The sequence below is a fragment of the Dromiciops gliroides genome, chromosome 1 (assembly GCF_019393635.1).
Source record: "Dromiciops gliroides isolate mDroGli1 chromosome 1, mDroGli1.pri, whole genome shotgun sequence".
NCBI lineage: Eukaryota > Metazoa > Chordata > Mammalia > Microbiotheria > Microbiotheriidae > Dromiciops > Dromiciops gliroides.
The window spans coordinates 687515499-687541389 of record NC_057861.1 but is presented as its reverse complement, the minus strand read 5'-3'; the positions used below and the strand labels follow the sequence as shown (position 1 = coordinate 687541389).

Here is a 25891-nt window from a genome sequence, read left to right as displayed (position 1 = left end):
ATCTTTGAGTCAGAGGACCTGGGTTTGAATTCCTAATTTTGACACAACTCTCTGACTTTAGGCAAGTCCCTTAACCTATCTGAGACTTGGTTTCATGAGGTGGGTGGGACTAGGTAATAATCTAAAGTCCCTTCCAGCTCTAATCTATAAGCAGATGAAGCTGTATACATCTCAGCCATGTGACCATTGGCCAATCACTTAATCAAATGAGATAACATATATAAATGTACTTTGTAAATCTTAAAGCACTATATCAATGCTACCTATCTAATTACAAGTATTATCCAACCATTCAGTTCCCCAGACAAGTGTCCAGTACTACGGTGGAAAGAACACTAAATCTGGAGTCAAAGAATCTGAGTTCAGATCCCCAGTTCTGCCACTTAGCACCTATGTAACATTAAGACGAATCATTCTCCTTCCCTGAGCCTCATTTTCTAAACCATAAGATGAGGAGCTTGGCCTCCATGGCACAAGATCCTTCCAGTTTTAACTATGATCCTATGATGGGATAGTCAAATTGTCAATCTGCATTGGTGGAGATTCCATACTGGGAATTCCTGACACCAATAAATCACAAGTCTTCACATACACACAAACACACACACACACACACACACACAAATACACACATACATTCTGAAAATTCGGGGGCATATAAGGTGTGTAAAGGCAGATAAAACATCCATAAGTTGCAGTGACTCTATTTAACTAGCAGTTCTAAGGTCCTTCATTCTTGACCATCTCTTAAGAAATGTCAGGCAATTGTTACACCTTAAATTCATGGGGAAAAAACTAACAATATTTTGTTTTGGGCAGTTAGGTGATGCCATGGATAGAGTGCCAGGCCTGAAGTCAGGAAGACCTGAGTTCAAATTTGAACTCAGAAACTTACTAGCTGTGTGACTCTGGGTAAGTCCCTTAACTCTGTTAGCTTCAATTTCCTCATCAGTAAAATGAAGAGAAAGAAATGGAAAACCACTCCAAGTATACTTGCCAAGAAAACCCCCAAATGGGGTCACAGAGTTGGACACAACTGAAAACAACTGAGCAACAAAAATCTACAACTTGAAGAAGCTTGGGAGTAGATACATACTCTGATCCAAATTAAGAATATTCTTCGGGGGCAGCTAGGTGGCGCAGTGGATAGAGCACTGGCCCTGGAGTCAGGAGGACCTGAGTTCAAATCCGGCCTCAGACACTTAACACTTACTAGCTGTGTGACCCTGGGCAAGTCACTTAACCCCAATTGCCTTACCAAAAAAAAAAAAAAAAAAAAGAATATTCTTTGGTGAAATTTAGCTTCAGGCAGCAAAAACCTTCTCACACATTTTAGCTCAGCAGAATTCCTGTTTGGCTCCAAGTAAGGGATATAGTCCTTGATTCATTAAAGAGAGGTGGCGGGGCCGCTAGGTGGCGCAGTGGATAAAGCACCGGCCCTGGAGTCAGGAGTACCTGAGTTCAAATCCGGCCTCAGACACTTAACACTTACTAGCTGTGTGACCCTGGGCAAGTCACTTAACCCCAATTGCCTCACTAAAAAAAAAAAAAAGAGAGGTGGTACATGTACACATCATTAAAAAAAAAAAATTAATTATTTTGTGGGGCAGTGAGGGTTAAGTGACTTGCCCGGGGTCACACAGCCAGTAACTGTCAAGTGTCTAAGGCCAGATTTGAATTCAGGTCCTCCTGAATCCAGGGCCGGTGCTTTATCCACTGTGCCACCCAGCTTCCCCTTGTACACATCCTTTTTTACAGCACTTTAAAAAAAAAAAAAAAGCTTTTACTTTAAAAGATTCTCTCTTAAGATGATCCTTGGGACTACTTGAAGTAGCTATAATTCACATACTTTTTTTTTTTTGGCAAGAAGGTTTTAATTATGTTTGAAAAATCTGACTCTTTGTGATATGTAGTTTGCATTTATAAGCACAGTTTATTGAGCACTTTTAAATCCTTAGCCCCTCTATTCAATTTCTTAAGAGTCCAATGGAATTAGTAGGAGAGTTATTATTACTGAAAGAATAACAGGTTAACACATTGTTCTTGAATTGTGTCAGACTCTTCATGACCCATTTGGGGTTTTCTTGGCAAAGATACTGAAGTGGTTTGCTATCTCCAGCTTATTTTGCAAATAAGGAAACTGAGGCAAATAGGGTTAAATAACTTTCCCAGGGTCAAATAGCTAATTAATGTCTGAGGCAGGATTTGAACTCAGGTCTTCCTTACTCCAGGCAGGATGCTCTATCCACTGCACCAACCTAGCTGCCCTTAGTTAACACATATAAACCTACAATAGAACATAAGCTCTTTGAGGACAAGGATTGTTTTGTTTTTGTTCCTACATACTCCACTTTTGGCATAATCTCTAGAACATAGTTGGGACTGAAATTCTTGTTGAATGAAAGTTAGGCTATAAAGATGACTGCAGATAAAACACTGTTACCAATAAAAAAAATTGTAAAAGTCCCTTCCAGCTCTGGATCATTTTATCTAAATCAGAGGAATGGGATCTATAAGTCAGATATATATTATCATTGTCTTTTAAGTTGGGTTTCAGGGACTCAGCCAAAACCAGTGAGGGGAAAAGATAAAGAATTTATGGGATCATAGATTTAGAGCTAGGAAGGACCTTAGTGATTGAGTCAACCCCATCCCTCCTCATTTTTCAGGTAAGGAAATGTTGTTTCAGAGTAAGAGAGATGACTTGCCCAAGGGTCACACCAGTACATAGTAGAGATGGAATTCCAAGCCAAGGTCCCTGTCTCTAGAGCCTGTACTCTTTTTACAATACCACATTCCTTCAGTACAAATGAGAGCTCACTAAAGAAAAGCCCCAGTTGTGTCCTCACTACAAAGGTAAGAGTTGGAGAACAACTTCTTGGAACACCATGGCTAATCTTATTTGACATGACAATGCAAGGGACAGAATCCTTAAATTCTACTATTGATTTCTGAAATGTAGAATCCATTTTCAGTGAAATATTTAAAATAAAGGACTACTCTGAGATAAACATTACTTATTGTTCCCGGCATAACTGCACTTCCATTCTATCTAAAGATTTTCCTAAATAGGTGGGCTGCAGAAGTTAGCTAAAACTACCAATTCAGTACAACCAAGTATTAAATCTTCAGTTTATGTATTTATACTTTGGAAATCAACAAGCACTATAAATTAGGGCTTGGTTTATTGTTTTTTGTTGATTGTTTAGACTTTAGAAAGTAATGGAGAAAAAGTTAATAAACTTAAAAATGTGTCACACATGCATTTTTCTCTCCCTGTGAACTGATCATTAAACATTTATCAGCACACCACTGTTCCTAAATGTTGCATTGATTTATGGAATTCAGGAAGAGCTACAAATAGGTCACTTTACATAACACAGAGGAGATAACACTGGAAGGTAGGGCTATTATGCCTTTTTCATATGTATCACACTCAAGCCAGGACCCAGAAATGTCAAATACTTCTTTTAATCAATGGATCCAGTCCACAAATGTGGTATGATCAACAGATTTCCATCTGCATAAAGCTACTCTGTAGGACAAAGACACACATTGGTCTGTGTGAGGGAAAATACGTTGGATGCCAGTCCTCTAACAAATCACTGAGCATAAATAATTTGTCTCAAATGTTTTCCCTACAGGCTAATGTGGGAAAAAATAATTTGAAGATCTGCTGCCCACTAAAAGACTGGGGGTGGGTGACCGTGACTTGAATTGACTTGCTCTCTAGGTAGAAGAAATAAAATATACTGGAGAGTCCTTGGTACTTTACTGCTATTTGTGGGCAGAAGTGGGTAGCAAACAGCAGGTGCTGCTATGCATATCTGCACTTGGCAGGTTTATTCATTAAATGTAATTATTCCTTTTATCAGGTCAGGCAGTCATTATATTTCAGCATTTTAGTATGCCAGAGTTTTATTCATTTATCAAATATTTATTTAAGAGAATTTCACCATACATGCAGGCTTTACATGAATTAGCGGCAAAGTAATTCATTTGCAAGGTTTATTCCTTCATCAGGAATGTATTAAAACAGGCTTCAATGTATTCTGTTAAGTGTCTATCACAGAGTATCCTATTTTCACTTTAATTTTCACATCACTACAAAAGGGGGGAAATGTTATTACTATTACACAGCTTTAGTTCAGACTATATGTAATGTGTCTATTTAATTGGATAATTTCAGGATTCAGGGGCCTACTTGGCAAAGCAAAGTTTGCTCATTCTAGAAGTTACATTTTCATTTAAGATAAATTCAGGGGCTAATTAGTGAATTTAGATAAAATACCTCAGGAATATTCTACATAAGTTAGTTACCTTATTTTGAGAATCTACCTCCTCTCCACCTCCAATAAAGTCTTTAGATCAGCCAAAAAACTTAGCGATGGAATACAGCTTAGTTATTAAATGGGTTCTGGAGCTCCTGCTTTTTAAATTTTTTACAAACTACAGTATTTACCCCCAATACACAGTAGGTTTGTAAAGATGAGAGAACCCATGGCTGAAGAGAAATATTTATAGCTGAAATTAACTGTAGGGTAAAATAAAAAGCCTAGTGATATCATGCCTTGTCATGCCTCTTTCTGTGTCTTGCTTTCTTCAGGCATAGATAGAATATAACCACCTTCTTTAGCACCCTTGAAACATAGCTATCTCTACAAATACAATAGGTAGGGTGACCTGGGAAAAGGCTATTCAGTCATAGACTCTTAGATCATGTATCTAAAAGTGAAAGATACCTTAGAGACTATTTATTCCAACCCCCTCATTTTACTGAAGAGCAAACTAAAGCCTTGGGAGATTGATTACCTAGGGTGAATTGCATATTCTGACCAGTTAAACTCTACCAACCCTTAGGATACTGATTCCATCCTACATATTTTCATAAATGTTCATTCTTCTAGGAAAGACTAATTAATTCTGCTTTTCTCTCTATGAGAATGTACATTTTCGTGATTTCTCTTAGGTTGTGAGGTGGGTGAATAATGTGGAAAAGTCAGTAATATTCCCTGAAGTGACAGAATCAACTGAAGTCTCAGGCTATATCAGTGTGAAATTTCAATGACCTCTCGAATTAACCAAGGCAAAACTCCACAGATACAAAAGTGAGGGTCTCGTTTAAATACAAAGGAAGCTCCAGCACACAACCAATGGCCAAATTTGTCCCATTCATATTTTAACTTCCAGACTCTGCAGTATCCGTGAAAGGGATCCAACAATTCTATTGGATATTGCTGCACTATTCAATCAATGTGATTAAATATTAGACACACAGCATATATCAAATCTCGAAGGATGGTTAGTCGGTTAAGTTTAATTTATATAGAACTCTAAGCTTTGCAAAGCATTATGTATGTTATCTCATTTGATCCACTTGACAACCCTGTGAGGTAGGTGCTATTATTATCTTTATTTTACAGAGGAGGAAACAGAGGCTAAAAATGATTAGGTGACTTTCCCAGGGTCTTACAGTTAGTAAGTACACAAGGCAGGATTAAAATCCAAGTTTTCCTGACTCAGGTCTAGCACTTTTTCTACTGTGCCATTTAGCTTCTCTTAGTTCACTGTCTGACTCATACTATGGTACCCTACTCTCTACACCTTAAGGAATTCTCAGTCTTTTTATAAGTGGAGAACATCCTAGGAATGTGTGCATAATGATCACATCTAACTGAAATCACACAGAATGTTAATTTCAGCTTTTATCGGCTCTTTCTTTTGTATTACATTAGTCATACAACTAGCTATTTTCCTGTGGCAGTCTCCTGCATTCTAGTCTTTTATATCAGTTATAGCTTGGAGATGGTGGAACGGGAAAAACTTCATTCAGATTTCCATACATTCCCATTTGGACCATTTTTCAAGGTCCAATTGTGCTATTTTAAATGATGAATAAAATTCTGCTAGTATAAAATCATTCTAAAATTTTAAGCCTCATTAGGAAAGAATTTAATATATATATATATATGTAAAAAATATATATATATATACATATATATTCTATGTTTACCATTTAATGTAGTTAATTTACCAATGGTTCTTACCCTTCTAAGACATGAGAAGTGGATTCATTTAGGGCTATATAACATTAGTTAATTCGAAGCAAGCTTGAAACTGTTTCTTACATGACAAGTTAGGCCCGTGATAGGAAACTCATACTGTTTGTTGGCACTTAAACAATCAATCTTTTTTCCTCTCTTTCCCCCTTAATTTATGGTATGGATTCGACAGTTTTAGACAATCTCTTTAACTTTATTCTCAGGTAAGAAAGATATATCTCCCTACATTGTTTCAAATGATTTGAGCTGCTGCAAAGCAAGTTATTGGAGCATGCTCCCAACCCAGAAAAGAAACAAGTTTGTTCTATGTAGGTGACCCATGTGACCATTTCTAGGCCCTTAAAGGAAAAACTATGTGGGGCCTTACCAGTGTGGCTTCTTTTGTGAACCATGAGCACATTGGGACCGATGCAAATGATCCCACAGATATCACATTTTAGCTTTCCGTTAGGAAGTCGAATGCCTCCAACTCCTGACAAAGCTTTGCTGCCTTGGCCATTGTGTGAACCATTCATTTTCTCTCCCGAGGCATCAAGCATTCGTAAATCCTCCGCACATTCTTCCCCATTCATTTCACAGGCACGCCCATTCTCTTCATCACTCTGAGTCTCTACTTTAACATTACTGGCTGAAAGAAATAATACAGGATGCCACTCAGTTTCATTGCAAAGTAACAACAAGACTTACTACAAGAACAAAGGGTATTAAGTGATATACCAAGATGAGAGCAGCCATGGCTTGTTCTGTCTGGATAACTTCAATGGCATATGGGGCAATACGGAATGAAAGGCAGGCAGCTAGATCCAAAACTCATCATTGATGGCTTGATTGCATTCCAAATAGATCTGATTGGTGTGCATGGGTATATTTATGTAAAGTTCTCACTTTAAACATATTCTTATCTATAAAGCATGCAAAAGTCACCACTGAATGGCATATAATTGCAATGCGTTTTTCCCCTAGACCCTTACAAACATTATTAGATGGAGAAGGGGAACGGGCAAATACAGGTACAAAAATATACTTATATATACCCAGATACATGTGTCTGTATACGTTAATTCCTGTTTGTCCATTCTCCCAAATGAAATCAGAATTTCTCCCATCTTTATATTAATCTCATATTCCTGAAAGCACCTAATTGAGATTAATATTCAAGTTCCTCATCATTTACTCTGAAATAAATGAAATTTGTGGAACAAAATATTTTTCTGAAATAAGAACCAAATTCCTTTTTTGGATTGCTAAGGAGGTGATTATACTAGTGTATGAATGTCACAGAGCTCTCTAATAATTTCTCCAAGAAAGAAAAAACAGATTGTGGGAGGGGTTTGTATTAGTGAAGACAAATTCATTATTGGCTCTGAGACTTATTCCACTGTCACATAAATGGTAATTTTCATTTCATTCACACATTTTGCCTTGTAAAGTTCACTGGAGAAATTTTATTTGCCCTCTTCTGAAGTACTGACTAATAACACACTACTGGAAACCATATATGCACAGAAGAGATTGAGCTAGTAATGCTCTTTGCCAGAGAAAGTAATGGTTCTGTGACTGTTTATCTAGATTCAGGCTACTACAGCTTTTTAGACTGATGCTTTAAATGTAATTTAACTAATTTAATCATCTGATGACTCCACTAAAGTCTTAATCCAGTGCCTTATCCTAGTGGGCACATACACATGGCATGGTCCTCAAGCATCAGCCAGTGGTTCAATTTCAGACAGGTCCCACACCAATGAAATCCTGGAAGAAACTTTTGGGTAGTCACTGAGAAACAACATTACACTGATTCAAAAGACTGTCAAGCTAAGTTCCTGAGGCAGAGTTTTATAAGGGGTTGACTTTTCTATGACTTTGGAATAGATCTGGTAAGAAACTAGTAGTGGAAAGTAAAGATATACCACAAAGAAACTGCCCTCTCTGCAGAAGGTTCAGCTTTGGTTGAACTAGACTGTGCATTGATCTCTTTGGAGAAAAATCACTGTAAAATATTATCAGTCAATAAGTTGGGACTTGTGATAGATCCCCTAGGAGGTCCCCAGATATAAAGAAATTGTGTGAAGTCTTCTGTCTTTACCTTCCATTCCACATTCATGCTATGGATAACTCAAGATCCCTAGGGGTCCAGAGCCCATGGACAACATTGTTACCTTGGGCCAGCCTTTTGAAAGGCTGCATCAGAATAAGAATAAGCTCCACAGACAAAATAACAAGTACATCCCCCAGTTTTATCCAGGGAGGCAGCCTTTCAAAAGAAAAAAAAGCCCTGAAGATTCTTAGTGTGACTGGAAAATGAAACAAAATTCTTTGGATGACAAGAGATAAATGTTACTGCCATTACATGAGAAAAAGAGAAAGCCGTATAAATGTCCTAAGTTTGTGATTTGGGAAACAGTGGCTGAAAATTTGTGAATTTTCTTATAATCTCTGAGATAGTTGTTGTAACAGTAATACTTAACTGACACTTTGGGGGCAAATATAAATTTGGAAGGACCCTAGCAGTTCACTAAGCTGCTTTGGCACATTAAAGATGCAGAAACATCTTAACTGAGCACTGGTTTAACTTGGAAAAAAATTTAAATGATCTACTTCAGAGTGGTTCAAGCACGTACTGTGGTTTCTGAATGAATTCTAGGGTACAATGGTCTGAATAACCCTCATCTAAGAAATTCCCAGGGGAGTAATAATTTATAAAATGATCGACTATGCCAGAAATATAGGGGGTTTTAGAATAAAGAAACTAATCCACAGCACATTTATACTTGTTTTCTACATTTAGCTTTGATTTTTGCACCAAGAGGACACTAGTCAGAGTGGGGTTTGCTTTTTTCTTCATAAGATTTAGAGCAAGAAAGGCTTTTGGTGATTATCTAGTACAATCGCCTCAGTTTAAAGAGAAGGAAATTGAGGCTCAAAGAAGTGAAATCATTTTCCTAAGGTCAATTAAGTAGTAAATAACAATACCAGAATTTTAATCCAATATACTCTACTTCCAAGCCTTCTATTACACTACATATCTTAGTGAAAATGTGGATATTATTATTAGCATAAGAAAGGTCAGTTTGACTAGGAAGATGGAGCAGAATGTGGGAGAGGACTGTATGGGTTCTGAAAAAGGAAATAGTGATAAAGTCTTATACATAGGAAGGGGTCTGGAGATATGACCTATGTGGGCCTATGCATGATATATATGGAACTTGTTTGGGAGGAAGAAGGGTGGCCTGGATAAAGGAGATTGTCCTATTGTCCATAATAACGGGAATAAAAAGACATTTACCAAATATCTAGCCAAGAAATTGGAATAGAAAGAAAAAAGAAGGAAATGTTTTTTAAAAGGAACATTTGTAATGTAAGAAAAAGATTCATTGAAGAAGACTCAATGGGGCTGCGAGTCTCTAAAGACAGTGAAATGGGTGGATATGGTCTAGCTGAGGGGGAATAAAGTTGGAGATGGGTTGTACTCCCATCTCGACCACCAGGAGGCATCCTCAGTACAGAAAAGCCTGGTTGCTGTCCACACCACCTGTAGGTGAGTGGGAAGGGGACAAGGAAGTAATATGTAACCAGCCATAAGTATGGGACATTCACAAGAGCAAAGTGTCTGTATCTAGAGAGTACCCAGAGGATCTGTGTTAAATATGCATTTATTTATGTATGTATATCTATAGATACATGCACATTGATACACTGAACATTTCAAAGTATTGAGAGCTTGGGAAATTAAATCATTCACTGAAACTTTTGTAAGTTGTACAAGATAGCTACCTAATTAAAGTGGCATGAGTTGTTGACCATTTGCAAATAAAAATATGTAGAGAAACACAGGTATACACACATACATGTGAATATACACACACATATATATGGAGAGATACAAACATACATTATATACTAGGTTTTTATAAAAAACGGTGCCTTACATCAGCATGTAAAGCTGAATCAGAGAGAGGCAAATAAGACTGTGTAAAAAAATTTAAAGTAATTTATTTATGATAAACATGCTGCAAGGGATTAACTTTGACACTTATATTTTTCCATCCTATTAAAAAAAAGGAGAGAACATTGTTAAGTAGGATGTCAGAAACCTGCAAAGATATCAGGCCTAAAAAACCCCAACAAACCCAAACCAAGCCAATTCCCCCCCTAAAAAACCAAGACTGCCCCAAAGGACATATGTGATAAACTGGAGTGTCACCAACTCCTTTTGAAACCAGTTCTATTTGTACACATCCATTTCTATGATATTTATTCAAACTACCTTTTCAGTGTTGCCTGGTCAGTCTTAGAGTGCCCCTTCTCTGATACTGAACAGTATGGTTTCTCTACTTAAGTTCCAAAATGGTGACCAACTCATGCTGCTTTAATTAAGTAGCTATCTTGTACAATTTACAAGAGGTTCAGTGAGTGATTTAATTTCCCAAACTCTTAATACTTTGAAATACTCATTCAAAAAAGGTTACAAAGATATGTTTGTTATCAGTTTTGTCCCTTCCCATTTGACAACTGTTAATAATAAAAAAGAAATGGAAATTAACATTTCTTTTGGTTCAACAACATCAATTGGAGAATATTCAGCATGCACTGAGTAATTTAATACATGGTACATTGTTTCATGCAGCAAGACAGGTTACAAGTGATGATGTCAGTTCGTCTCAAAAGCTACCCCCAGGTTCATTGATTAATATTACTGAAGGTATCACAGGGCTTCATTTTTATGTCTCCCATAAAAATGAAAAAAATCTATTTTCTATAAAAACAGTTCTCAGGATCTGCTTGTGACAGAAACTGTGTACACTGTACTAGGGCTCAAATGGTGCTCCTTATTGGACAATAATGATAACATTAGTAAAAGTAGTGTTTTATATTTCTAACAACTGCCCCTGCACCCCTGCTATTATAATTCAAATCCTGGCTTTGTTGCTTGCTATCTATATGACCCTGGACAAGTCACTTAACTTCTCTGGGTATTTTTTTTAAATCTGTAAAATGAGAAGTTGGGACCAGATGAACCCTGAGATCTCTTTTAGCCCCAAATCTATGTTCTTGCTCTTCTAAAATACATCATCACTATTTTATGTCATCCAAACATCCAAGAACACTATTTGAAGATTTTATTTTATAAATATTAAAATAATTGATAAAAACACTTTTCCATACTTCTAAGATACTTTTAAGATTCAGGGAAGTTGATGGTTAGATGCTTTACATATAAAATGTGTCTTTTGGGGGTATGATATATATATGTGTGTGCATATATAGATCTTTATCATACATATACGCATACAGAAAAATATAGGTAGACATCCATAGCTATATGCATCTACATTAAAAAACAACACACACAAACAAAGAGCATGCAGCATGCAGTGGTTTCCTTGGGAGTAACATGGCAGGCAAATGAATCACATAGCCATACTATTTGCAGTAACTGAAACAAATTTTGAGGGAAAATGGCCACCTTAAATAACACATATGATTGCGATCATGAGCTGAAGTGGAGAGTTATCACAATTATCTGGACAATTCAAGATCACCAAATTTTCTTTAAGGAAAAGGAGTTTTTCTTCAATGCCTGAATGATCCCAATTGTCTTTTGAATATGGATTAAATTCACTAGATAATTACTCGACTCTCCATTTCACTTTTCCTATAGTCTTACTGTAGGATTAAATGCAAAATGTTCATCAATGCTAAGTATAAACTGTTTCTGAAAGGATATGGATTCATAATGGTGAAAACTGAAACTTTTTTATAGTGATTTAAAATACTCATAAAAGAGATGTTTCATATATTGTTTGCCAATCAAATTTTAAATGGCATATGCCATTGGGTCTTTAAAAATGTGTAATACTGAATACCAAGCATTGGAATGAACAACACCAAGAAAAAAACTGGATTCAATGTCAATGGGTCGTCATTTTCTAGAAGCAAGTTGTATACTTACGAGAATAAGATTTTGGAATTAATGCGTGAAAATCCCTAAAGCCTTCAGCCCCATATGTAACTGCAATAAAGAAGGCAAACAGGAAGCTGGGTTGTGATATTGCTTAGAGAAATATCGCAAAAGTCAAAAAAGATGACATTGTCAATTGAAAACCACTGTTTACCTAACCACATGGTAGAGTCTTAATCATCATACAAGGAAAATGGAAAATATATTATCAACAAATATTTAGGACACCATTTATCAAACCAATGAAAATGACAATTTGCATTTCTTAGTGATCTGACATAGGGAAGTTCTCTTAAAGTTTCTATACTCTATGGATATCTGAAGGATCTATGGTGAACCCTATACAAGTTTCTTCTATCTGAAAAAATCATAGATCACAATCTGGCTAAGATAAGTCCTAGGGAGTTGCCTGTGGTACAGAGAGGTTAAGTAACTTGCCCAATGTCTTCCTGATTTCAAGCCCAGAATACTATCCACTGTGCCACATGGTTTCTCTTCTGTAAGGGTGAGAAAATAACCACCCTGACTCAGTTTTCCCACTTATGTAATGGGAGTATGTGGTAATACGGTGACAAGTAATGAGAACAAGGACAAAGATGTTTTTGAAAAGAGGATCTACAACAGAGATTCTTAACCTGGAGTTTATGAACTTTTTTTTTTAACATTACATTAAACAAATCATTGCTAATATAAGTGATGTTAATATAACCAATAATACTTTTATTAATGAGATTAATGTAACTGATTTCCTTTGTAGTCCTATGCATTCCATGTCATGAATTTTTAAAATGTTATTCTGAGGAGTTCCTAGGCTTTACTAGACTACCAAAGGGGTCTGTGACAAAAAGAAAAAGTTAAAAATATTTCATCTACAAAAATTCAAATTAGCATAAAATTACCATGTCCATAAAAGTTTAACTTATTATATGGGCATGAGATTATTTTAAATTTTAATAGTTTTGTTGCTAGAAATGTTTTTACATGAAAAGTATATCCTCCAATGCAAACTATAGATAAAAAAACACATTTGATTTATTAAGAAATAAAGTCAAATAGCTGTAGCCTGCAATAGTGTGTAAAGCATCTAAGTTTATTATTAAGTGAAATGTTGATCATTCTGAGTGGATAAGGTATGTAACAGAACTGAATAAGATGCCCTGACACACCTTTTATTTATTAAAATAGGACATGAGTTTTAGCTATACTATGCATTATTTCAAAGGAATGCTTTCCATTGCATTCCATAACACTGAACAAACAAGTAGATAATATTATAACACATTATTAGATGTGGAATGCAGAAAAACATTTTCATGAAAATTCATTTGACAGCCGAGGTTTCTGTCAAATTAATTTTTTTTGGGGGGGGACTTTTAAACATGGAAATCTTTGAAAAGATAACATATTGAAGACCAGAACATGGGTTAGAAGTAGGCAAGGTAAGTGGCTAGCTAGAGTGAAGTAAGGGATATTTAAAATATTACAAATTTTATAAATTAATTAGTATTTATAAATTCACAATTTTTAAAAAAGTGAGGCAATTGGGGTTAAGTGACTTGCCCAGGGTCACACAACTAGTAAGTGTTAAGTGTCTGAGGCCGGATTTGAACTCAGGTACTCCTGACTCCAGGGCTGGTGCTCTATCCACTGCGCCACCTAGCTGCCCCTATTCGCAAAATTTTTAATGCCAAAATGCCAGTTTATTTTATGTCAAGTTGCATACATAATATTGAAGGTGGGTAGCAAACCGTAGAAGGTATTTGTTTCAGACATTAGTAAGCATACACAAATACCCACCCTTGACTCTATGAGGTTAAATAAAAAACAAAATATGGCAATACTAATTACATTGATTATTTACACTGCAGAAATTTCTGGCAGGAGAGTTTCATTTAGACCAAATCATATGATGGTTTCTGAGTTCAAAAGATGAAGAAGTGCTATATACTATACAATGCCTGATTAGGGTTATTTATAATAACCAGAAATTGCAAAAATTCACTTTATTCCACTCCATTATGTACAAGATCCAGTAGTAAGTGGCTACCATGCATACTGCTGGTAAATATGCAAATTCTAAAGCTACACATAATAACCAGATCATATTCAGGATACTAAAGATTCTCCTAGCACATAAGCATCTCCCTTTGAATAAATATGGCAGCATTTGAAGCTCAATTTTTCTCTTTCATGCTGCCTAGATGCCACTGACAAGCATGAGTCAATGAAGCTACACATATACTCTCAGACACACAAAAGCATGACATGCTTGACAATGAAACTAGTACTAAAGAAGGATTTGAAAAAAAGTAGCAATCTGCATTGACTGGCACCATTCTCCAGACCTCAAATAACTTTGTATACAATCATCTGAGCACAAGATGCATCTCTACAGATTATAAACTTAATGAAGTCAGAGATTGTATCGTTTTTGTCTTTGTATCACCTATGATAATAAATCTCTGGCTGGAATGGACCTCAGAGGTCACTTAGTCCAACCTTTCTTGTTTTACAGATGAGGACACTGAGGCCCAAAGAAGGTAAGTAATAAAAATATAGAGTCTACTATGTGCCAGGTGTTCTGCTAGGTGCTTTACTAACCGTATCCCCTTAGATCCTTACAACAACCCTGCAAGGTAGGTGTTATTATTATCCCTATTTTACAGTTGTAGAAAATGAGGAAGACAGGGAGGGATTAAATGACTTGCCCAAAGTCAAACAGATGTCTGAGGCTGAAGTTGAACTCAGATCTTCCTGATTCTAGGCTTGGATCTCTGTTCACTGTACTACTTAGCTACTCTTAAGTGTTCTGACCAAGATCATACTGGTCATGGGCATTGGTGGAGAGAACTGAACTTCCAGCTCTCTAACTCCTCAGCAAGTGCTGTTTCTGCTTATTGAGAAGGTACATAATAAGTGCTTGTTGAACTGAATTTGAACTGACTGCATCCACATTGTTTGCTCTGTTTTCAGGAAGCCAGTGGGAAAAGTACTGAACAATGAATATAAGCTTCTGTTTGAATCCCTTAGCAAAAGGAACATTCTCCCAATTTATTTATTTAACTGCTATACTCCAATAACGTCTGTACTTCAGTTTCTAGTATAACTTACTGATTTACTTACAGTGAGGTCTTTTTAGTGACTCTTTAAAAGCAACAATCACAATTCTTCATATTACTTCCGGTGGGATTTTTTTTTTTTTTGGTCAGGGCTAAACTGGAGTAAGTGGGGTAGCTGGGCCATAGTTTGTTCTGCACCACACACAAAGGACAGCAGAAAAAGGATAATCACTGAGATAGGCCAAGGTCCTTACTCCAGAGGCTATACTCCAGATGAGCTATAAGGGTGACTGACAGGAATGGGAAAGAACAGTTCATGACTCTCCTTGGGTCACAAATTAAATTTTTTTTTCATATATCTTCAAACTTCTCAAACCTATTTTTGGAAGATGGTATAGACCTAAGTAGGCAACACTTTAAATTAAAATTCAGCTTCCTAAATTTACTGAAATTTGCTGTTCTAAATTAAACTAATTTCCATTGGTTTGGAAGAATGCTTTTTATTCCTAGGAATCATTAACCAAGAGTTTGTAATCACTTTCTCAGGTCATTTCATAATTCCCCTAATCAAGCTGAGTAGAAGACTGAAAAGAATTAAAACATGTTAGCAATGTCAACAAGTCAACAAGCATTTATTAAGCACCTATTCTGTACCAGGCACTAAGTTAAGTGTGGAGGATAAAAAAAGGAATATTTTATTTCCTTTTTAGTGTTCACTTAGTTATATGCACAATTATAGGATTTTTATACCCACTGTCATTTAAAATAGAGATAATCTGTTGAAAACTAAAAATAATTATATTCCACATCCAATTGAAAGTTGGCTTATAATATTCTCTGAGGGTGGTAAAAAGATTTAGACCCAAGTTCAGAATATAACTGGAAGTATACTTGGATGTGTATATTTTAAAATTAAGTTAGCCTTTCAGACCTATTCAGGCCATTATTCTTGTATTAACTGGGTTAAATGTGGTTTGAAATTACTTTCACAGCTTCTATATATTTGGTATTTAATGGGTTCATTTCCTAAAACTGCCACATTGCGACTAAGCTAAGCAAATAGCCATCAAGCTAGGAAGATAGACAAATGGGATAGTGATGGGAAGATATTTTACATTAGTAAGTAAATATGCTAGCATAGTTACATTAGCTACTTGAATCTCATCTCTAACACTTGCTACCTGTATGTGACTTTAGGCAAGTCATTTAATGTCTCTTTGCCTCAGTTTCCTCATCTATAAAATGATGAACCTTGATAAGATGGCCTCTGAGATCCCTTCAGTCTCTAGATCTACTATCCTAGGGCAAATTCAACAAATATTTCTTACGTTTCTTTTTTTCTTTTTTTTGCAGAGCAATGGGGTTAAGAGACTTGCCCAGGGTCACACAGCTGGTAAGTGTCAAGTGTCAAGTGTCCGAGGCCAAATTTGAACTCAGGTACTCCTGAATCCAGGGCCGGTGCTTTATCCACTGCGCCACCTAGTTCCCCCCCCCCTTACATTTCTACTATCTATCAATGACACTGTCCTAATTTCTGGGGAACAAAGACAAAAATAAAACAATCCTTTCTTTCAAAGAGCTTACAGTCTATTGGGAGGAATAAAACATGTATGGAGGTGAAGTAAATGCTAAGTATATACAAGTGATGTGAAGTGACTTCAAGAGAAATTAAAGCAATACCTTGAATAGGTCATCTATAATCTTTTAAGAAGAAAGTCTTCCTATGAAAGGCTAAGCAAATAGAGTCCTGTGTTCTGAGTACAGACAAGCTTGGCAATATATCTCTAGGACCAGCCTTGCTGAGCTTAAACTCACCAGTAGGAACACCACAGGGTGATTAATATTTTGGATACAATAACTCCTAAGCAGTATCTACTAAAACACAGGGAACCTGACCTGCTTTGGCAAAGGGAATGCCCACCCCAGTGAAATCACAGGTCCTTGAAATGTTGAAGTCATTGATTATAAACTAAACTTGGAAACCATTTTTCTTGTGTACATCTGCACTCAATATTCAGTCCCTTAAGAAGGTGAAGGGTTTATTGTATTCCTCTCACAGAAGGGACAGATAAGATCTTACTCTCTTTCCTATCTCTTTGTTCCTCAGTATCTTCCAACTTTCTCTCTTCATTGGGTCCTTGTTCTTCCATTGCTTCTCTGCCATTGTAGACATACAAATGGAATGAACCTCAGAAGACACTTAATCCAAATCCCCTCAATTTCCAGGTAAGGAAACGGAAACCTAGGGGGGCTAAATAATTAGCCTAAGGTGACACAAGGAATAAGGATAAGAAGAATTTAAACCCAGACAGACTCTAGAACTCCTGTATACTCTTTCCACTGTATTGCCCTCTCATATCAAATGTACATGTCTCCCCAATTTTGAAAGGACTTTCACTTGACCTCGCTTCCCCCTTTGGTTATTCTTCCACTTCCCTTTTCACTGCAAAATTTCTTAAGTGAGTGGTGTATGCCTGTTATCTCTATTTCCTCCTCACTTATACCCTCCAAACCCTACAATAATCCAGCTCCATGCTCCACTACTCAATAAACTTAAACTGCCTTATTAAAAGTCACCAATAACCAACCATCCCTTAGTGAAATAAAGTTCCTTTTTTATATTGAATTTAAATCTGGTTCTCTTGAACTCCATGACATTGATCCTAATTCTGCCCTCTCCTACATTAGAGAGCACTTAAAAATGTGAAGCTCTTTTCCTCTCTTGTCTAGGATAAATATGCCTGGTTCCTTCAACTGTTCCTGGGAGGGTTCTGAGTCCCCTTACGATATTGAATTCCTGTGAATGAGCTCTAGTCTGCTAAAGACTCTCTAAAAATGTGGTGTCCAGAACTGAACATAATAGATCAGATGTAGTCTGACTAGCACAGAGTACATGGGATTATCACCTATCTTTATTTGGACATTGCATTTCTGTCAATGCAGCAGATCACATTGACTCATCATAGCAACCCACTAAACCTTATGTCTTTTTATACATGAACTATCCTCAACCTGGACATTTACTTTTTGTTTGTTTGTTTGTTTTTGTGGGACAATGGGGGTTAAGTGACTTGCTCACGGTCACACAACTAGTAAGTGTCAAGTGTCTGAGGCTGGATTTGAACTCAGGTCATCCTAAATCCAGGGCCGGTGCTTTATCCACTGCGCCATCTAGCTGCCCCCTACTTTTTTTTTTAAATACAAAGGGCAAGGGGCAGCTAGGTGGCACAGTGGAAAAAGCACTGGCCCTGGATTTAGGATGACCTGAGTTCAAATCCAGCCTCAGACACTTGACACTTACTAGCTCTGTGACCCTGGGCAAGTCAATTAACTGTCATTACCCTGCAAAAAATCAAAAACAAAAACAAAAAAAATAAGTACAAAGGGCAATACCTTAATTTATACTCAGCCTTCCTATGGCACCTTACTTGTCCCCTTTATCAGCAGTTCCTGATGGGGAGGGAATAGTACTTGGAGGGCTTGCTGTCATAACAAATAGAGGAGGTTAAAGCAGTGGCTACAGACTGTGCTGCAGCAGTTATAGAAAACTGGCTGATTTCTCCTGCTTCTGGCTATCGTTCATTCTATCAGTGGTCTGGTATCGGAGACTTCCTGTCCACTGGGTATGAGTTTGTGTGTTCTATCTGCGGCTGGGTTTATAGGCCACTGTCCTAGAGGAATGAGACTCCACCTGGCATTTCCCTAATCTGCCTATTTAAGGAGGACTGCTAAACTGTTCTCCTTGACAATGAAATAACATAGCATGGGTGGTCCATGATGATGTAGGTGCATATCTGAGACAACAGCTTCTGACTGGCCACCTTATATCTGCACTGAGACTAAAGAAAAGGATCATGAACACTTACCTTGTCTGCTTTGACAACTGTGTCATGAACTCATATTTGGCTTTGTATTAATAGTTATGTGAATACAGTGGTCTCCCTTATTAGACTGTATGGCCCTCAAATCATTTGTAAAGAAGGCACCTATTTGATTTATCTTCACTTTTCTCTTACTGCCTACCATAGTGCTTTATACAGAGAAGGTCCTTGTTATTATTATCCCCCCATTAAAATCCATCCTGGTAGATTCAGTCCATTATTCTTGTCCTTTGAGGGCTTATTAGTTCTATCATTTGGGAAAATTCTAGAACATATAACTAAAGGGATGGTTTATAAGCATATACACACTCAGAAACTAGCTAATCACTACAAACCAACATGGGCACATCAAGAAAATGTCATGTACCAGGTGTAGTTGCAAACACCTATAATTCAGGGTGGATAAGGCTAGTAGTTTGCTTGAGCACAGGTGTTCTAAAAAGCAATAGGGCTGAGTCAATCATGTACCTGCACCATTATGGGGAGGCCCCTAGAATTGGGGGATGGGGTGTAGTGGTGTGGCAGCACCAGCCTGATTAAGGAGGTGCAAAATGATGCTGGCTTTAAATGGAGCAAGTCAAAGCTTCCATGTTGACTATTAGTAGAAATATGCCCATGAATGGATGCTGCACTTTTAGCCTGGGAAAAATAAGGAGACCCTGTCAGAAAGAAAGAAATGAAAGAGGACAGAAGGAAGAAAAGGAGGAAGAAAAGAAGAAAAAGGAAAAAAAGAGAGGAAGAAAGGAATGAAGAAAGAAGGAAAATGAGAAAGAAAAATCATGCCAGAATAACCTCTTTTTGGAATTCTAGGTTCATACTTGGACGTTAGTATGGCATATAAAAAAGTCTCTCATAGTATCCCCAAGAACATGAGCTACGTCATCTATATGGTGGATTTGAAACTGGATGAATGGTATAAACAAAGGAAAAGACTTATGTCTATTTGGAGTGATATAGCTTATAAGGTACCTCACTGATCAGCATTTTTATCAATAACTTGGACAGAGACATTGATGTCATGCTTATCAAATTTATAGAAGACATAATGCTTCAGTGGGATTGGCTATACACTGGATGATGGAATTGAGATCCAAAAAGATTTCAATGGGCTAATATGATGAGCAAAAGCTAATAAGGTGAAATGTAATACATCTGAATTAAAATGCATCAATTGTATAAACACAGAGGCAGACACGTGTCCAGAAAACAGTTCATATGAAAAATGTCTGGAGGTTTCAGTGAACTGCAAGCTCAGTATGAATCAACAATACATGGTAGCATCCAAAGAAACAAATGCAATCTTAGGGTATGTGTTATCCGAAACAAGGGAAGTTATCTCTGTCATTATTTGTCCTGATAAGGGAAAAGTGTTATTTCTTGGTGTTACATTTTAAAAAGGATATTGTCAAGCTGGAAGAGGCTTGAAATTATTTAATGGGATTGATTGAAGGACTTGAGGAAGTTGAGCAGTGATAAAGAGGACTGCTGTGTTCTGAAAGATTTGTATTATGTCAGGCCATGGAGGGCAAAATTAGGAGCACTGGAAAGTTGCAGAGAAACAAATTTTTGCTGATCATAAAGAAAACCATTTTCTTGATCAATAAGAGCTCTCTAAAAGTGTAATAAACTGCTTCAGGGGTTAGTGAGCTCCTCATTGATAGAAGCCTCCAAGTGGAAGCTGGATGATCACTTCCCAGGAATTCCTGTTCAAGTATGGACTGATTAGAAGAGAAGCAGTATGGTACCAAGGAAAGAACATTACTTTTTGAGTCAGAGGACACAGAACACCCAGGACAGGTACCTCTGTCACTTTCTACCTTTTGGACCTTGAGCAAGCTATGTGACCTCTGTGGGCTTCAGTTTCCTAACCTACAAATGAGGGAGCTGGAATAGATAGTCACCATGCTTCTGCCAGCCATAAGATTCAATCTTACAAAAATTTTGCTCTTTTTCCTAACTTGATACCATTCATAAATTTAATATATTTATACATACACACATGTGCATGTGTATACACACACACACACACATACACACACAAACACACACAAAGTCTGTCTTATACCAATCACTGATTAATATGTTGAACAGAACAGGGACAAAAGACTGCAGCTCTGAAGCCTAAGGCTTCCTTCCTCTGGTTGCCTTCAATCTATTAATCAACACTCATCTACTCATTCTAACACCTACGCATTCACCTTACTATCATCTAGTCCACATTTCTTTAGCTGGTCTGCATTACTGTAAGAGACTTTGTCAAATACTTTGATGAAACCACAATATACTAAAAGGAAATGAAGTTAGCTTGGTATTTTTTTCCCCACATTGTCTTTTTAACTTGCCTATTTTTCTAAGTGCTTGTAAATAATCCATCTAATGTGAAGATAGTTCTGTTGCTGGAAGGGGCCCTCCAATGCCCTAATCTAGTCCAATCCCCTCATTTTACAGTTGAGGAAACTGAGGCCCAATGAAGTTAAGTGGCTAAAAGTCAAAGGGGACGATTTGAACCCACGTCTTCTGACTTTAGAGCCAGTGTACTTTCCACTGTACCATGCTGCCTCCTACTTCTCCTATATTTCAGGGATCAATTTCAAGGTCATCTGTCAATGGTCTACATAATCTACTTCCTTCACTTTTAGTTAAAGTAGATTCTTTTTCCATTTCCAGGCTTAAAGCAGCTTTTTTTTTGCTCTGCATCCTTCTTCAAAGTTTCAACATGCTATAGGGATCCTGTGTGATCCTGGGTAAATAACTTAATTCTTAGACTCTCTGGGACTCGGTTTTCTCATCCCTAAAATGAGCAAGGTTAGACAATGGCTTCTAAAGTCTCTTCCAACTCTAAATTTACGATTTTACAATTCTTTGATTCCTCAGAGTAGATCTGTAAACGCTTTAGGCACCCTGGGTTATGCTTCATTCAGGCCAGAAGACAAAGTCAAATTCAGAGATGTTCAGTAACATTTTACAAGCTCTCCATCCACACCTGGTCTTGAGTCCCTAATATATGTCTCATTTATTCTCATCTGCAGATCATCCTTGTTGACAGAAAAGTCAGAAACAGAAGTTGAGAAAAAGGAGTTCTGCTTCCTCTCTGTTGCTCATTAACATTAAACCCTATCAACAAAGCCAATCATTTCCTTGTCCTTCTTGTCCTAAATATAGCTTTAAAAGCCCTTTTTACTGTCTTTAGTATTTTTCCCAAGTCTGAGCTCATCTTGTTATTCAACTTTCTTGACAATATTCTTCTAGGTCCTTGCCATTCTGGAAATGCTTTCTTGGTTTTGTTAGGAACCCCTTCTTCCATCTTTTATATGTGACTTTGTGTCCCTGTGTTCATCAAGGAACTCTCTACTGCTTTGTCAATCAATAGGTCTCAAATGTTCATTTCTACTCCTGGACTCTTAGTCAAGTTCCAGCCTGAATCTTTAACTATATAATAAATTTTCCACTTGGATGTGTTTCTATTCTCTCAAACTCAGCAAATAAAAAATGAAAATCATCATTTCTGGACACTTACCACTCCAAATTGGTTCCCTCTTCTAACTTCCCATAGTATCATCACCATTCTTAAAGTCATCTTTGACTCACCTCACTACTTTACCCTAATAATAGGCCACCAAGTTTATAAGTTCTTCCTTTGGAAATATCTCATGTTTTTTCCCCTTCCCTTTCTATTCTATCCTATTCCTCTACCTCAGTCTAGGTGCTGATCATCCTATCTGTATTATTTTAATAATTTCCTTGTTTTCCAGTCTCCCCTTCCTCTATCCCACAAATTTTGCACACACTGCCAGATTCATCACTGTGAATAGCACTTTTATCGCATCAATTCTGACTCCATAATGTTTAATGATTTTTCATTTGGTATAGGATAAAACAAAAAAAAAAATCCTCTCCCTAAAATTCCGTATTCTACAATTTGGTGCCATGTTCTTCTCCAACTCAATTCTCCAATCTTAAACTCAAGTTGGACGTGCCAGTTCAGCCATCTGGATCTGTAAACACACAACAATGATTCTTTTTCATTCATATCCCATCCTTTTATATCCCTTTAGGGCCAGCTTAAGTCCCACTGTCAGGCTGAAGTCCTAATTACTACAAGCATACACTGATTTCTTCCTTTTCAGTGTTACTACAGCATTTGCTGTGTTGTAGAATAGTTTGTGTTGATCTTTTATTGCTTTGAATTACTTTCATGTCTGTATACCTTGTCCCTAAATTAGACCACTGGAAGAGACTGCTATCTCAGAGAATTGGATATTAGGGCTGGAAAGGACATGAGCAGCAGAAAAGGAATTCTTACTATAACATATCCCAGAAGTTATCATCCAGCTTCTTACTGAAGACATCCAATGAGGGGAGTCCAAGATGGCACAGTGGACAGAGCTCTGGGCCCAGAGTCATCATATCCAGCCACTGACACTTATTAGCTGTGTGACCCTGGAGAAGTCACTTAACATCAGTGTGCATCAATTTCCTTATATATAAAAGGATAAAGACAACACCTCACCTCCCAGGGTTGTTGTGAGAATAAAATAAGATATTTGTAAAATAATTTGCAAACTTTAAATCTGTAAGGGGCTAAAATTCTAGCTAGTCTGTCTAAAATATCTAATGAGTGGTCACCAATAAATTATAAGCTTTAGCAAGAGTTAGACTTTTAAGCATTGGCTGGAAACATGAGGGACCTCAATATTAAGGTGAGTCACCCAAATAATGCTCCATATGTCAAATTTTGGCCCTCATAAAGTACTATATACATGCTAGTTAAAATTAGCTATTATTCTACTTACAGATAAAATTGATTATTAGAAAGTTTTTCTTGATATCAAACTTTAATCTGTCTATTCAAAACTTTCATCTATTGCTCTGGACCCTGCCCTCTGGAGCCAAGGAGGATAAATATTATCCCTCTTTCATATGACAACACTTCAAATACTCAAAGGCAGCAATCATCTCTCCCCTGAAGCTTCTTTTATATTTCTTTTACATTCTTCATTTTCTGCCCCCAAGTGTCCAGCACAATGCTGAGTATTGAGCAGAGTTTTAGTGTTGCATTGAATTAAATGGTAATCCCAGACTTTGGTCTCTATCAGTACCAGCTCTTACAAATGGATTGTAGTGCTGGTCTATCTATTCCCATCAGCCTTCCTTTTGCTGAAATGATTTTCAGTTTTGTATATATCCAGTTCAGGCAAGAAAGAATAAACACAACACTCTTATTTTGAATTGCTTGAGTTCTTGTGGGTGGGGAATGGGAATGGAGGGGAGAAGAGAAGTTGGAACACAAAGTTTTTTAAAAAATTGATGTTAAAATTTTGTTTTTACAGATATTTTGGAAAAAAATTCTATTCACAAAAAAAGAATGGTAGAGCAAGTCAAAGTGGAAATTCCTCTGCCAAAGAATTATTGACTTTTAGAGCAGAATTAGAATTGATCTAGTCCAATGTACTATGGGAATCCCTTGAATAAAATCCTTGATATCCAGCTTTAGTGTCTGAACACTTAGGATGTGTTTGCCATTCTATACAATTTAGGAACTCTTCCTCCTAAAAGACAGAAGTCTTCCTTTTGATGCCCTTTCTTTCATCTCTCTCCACTGCCACTAACTAGCAGATATGGTTGCATTTTTCCTTAGTAAGGGTCACGCCTTCCTGAATTCCCTCCATGATTTCTTACCATTTTGTTTGACTGAAAAATAAGATGGATGGGTCATGTGGCAAGAGTGAGGTTTAAGAGATGAACAGCCTGAATGTGTACTGGCATTCTAGAAAACATCTCTATCTAACATGTTGCCATCCCATGTGGCAAACTGATAGAGGATATGAACAAGAGTTAAAGAGGATGGGCAGAAACGGATGCTGAGATCTGCATCACTGGAGGCAATATCCAAATAAATGAGATCCCAGATCTATTTGAGTATTTTGAAATCTTCAATCACCCAAAACATTCTGGTAAAAAAAATCAGCCATCTAGACATGAGTAAACCCTGCATGGAAAAATTAGATCTGCTTGTAAGCCCCAGTTTGGGGAAACGGAGGATCTGGGTTCATAGGCTACCTCTGATGCATACAAATTATGTGACATTGGGTAAATCACCATTTCTTCCTGGGCCTCAGTTTTCTCATCTGTAAAATGAGGTCTTTGTATTGATAGCCTCTGAGGTCCCTTCCAGCTTTTCTCATGTATGTGTGTGTGTGTGTGTGTGTGTGTGTGTATTTGAGTTTATCTTACATATGTAAACACCTCACCCCATCTACATCTATATCTACATCTACATCTATATGATCCTATGACCAATCCATTTTTCAGCTTTAGAGTGGACAAAATCTTCTTATTTGTGGGAAGGCATTCATTTAACCTTTTGCAAAGCACCATTCTTTGAACTGCCATTTCTTTAGTGTCAACTGCCAGCATATGCTTGCTGGGATACTCCTTGATGCAATCCCCCCATTATGTACCAGTGAGGAAAAAAGGTCAAGGAAATACACATTGCTTTATAACTTAAGCAATCCTCTGTTAGCACACCACCCAGTTAGTGCTAATGTTCCGGAAATGTTTTCCTAAAAGAGATCACATAATAATGACAAAGATTACCCTGACTTTTGTGTCTAAAAGATAAGAACACCTCCAGAATGCTAGAGGCTTACCTGCATTTCTTTCAACTTAATCAGATTGCTGCTAACCACTAATACTGTGGACAACATGGCTCCCTGGGTGGGGTGGAGAGCAACAGAAATGATGAACTAAAGGTTAACTGTAAGAAATCATAGGACGAAGAGTAGGGAAGGGCACTAAAGATCATCTAATACAACCCCTTCGCTTTATAGATGAGGAAAATGAGGCTCTAAGAAATGAACTGGCTTGTCCAAGACACATGGGCAGTAAGTGACAAAGCCAGGATTACAAGTCCAGATTCCATGTCTCCAT

General features: G+C 37.1%; 1 protein-coding gene across 1 annotated transcript in view; it reads right to left on the bottom strand.

The window, feature by feature from the left end:
• The window catches only part of IKZF1 (IKAROS family zinc finger 1), a 50015-nt gene extending 24347 nt beyond the window's left edge, over positions 1 to 25668 (bottom strand). The window contains 4 exon segments of the mRNA XM_044001199.1: positions 6430 to 6690; positions 9530 to 9591; positions 24751 to 24872; positions 25612 to 25668. Of these exon segments, the coding sequence (XP_043857134.1) occupies positions 6430 to 6690; positions 9530 to 9591; positions 24751 to 24872; positions 25612 to 25668 (502 nt within the window).
• Positions 25669 to 25891: the final 223 nt, after the last annotated feature.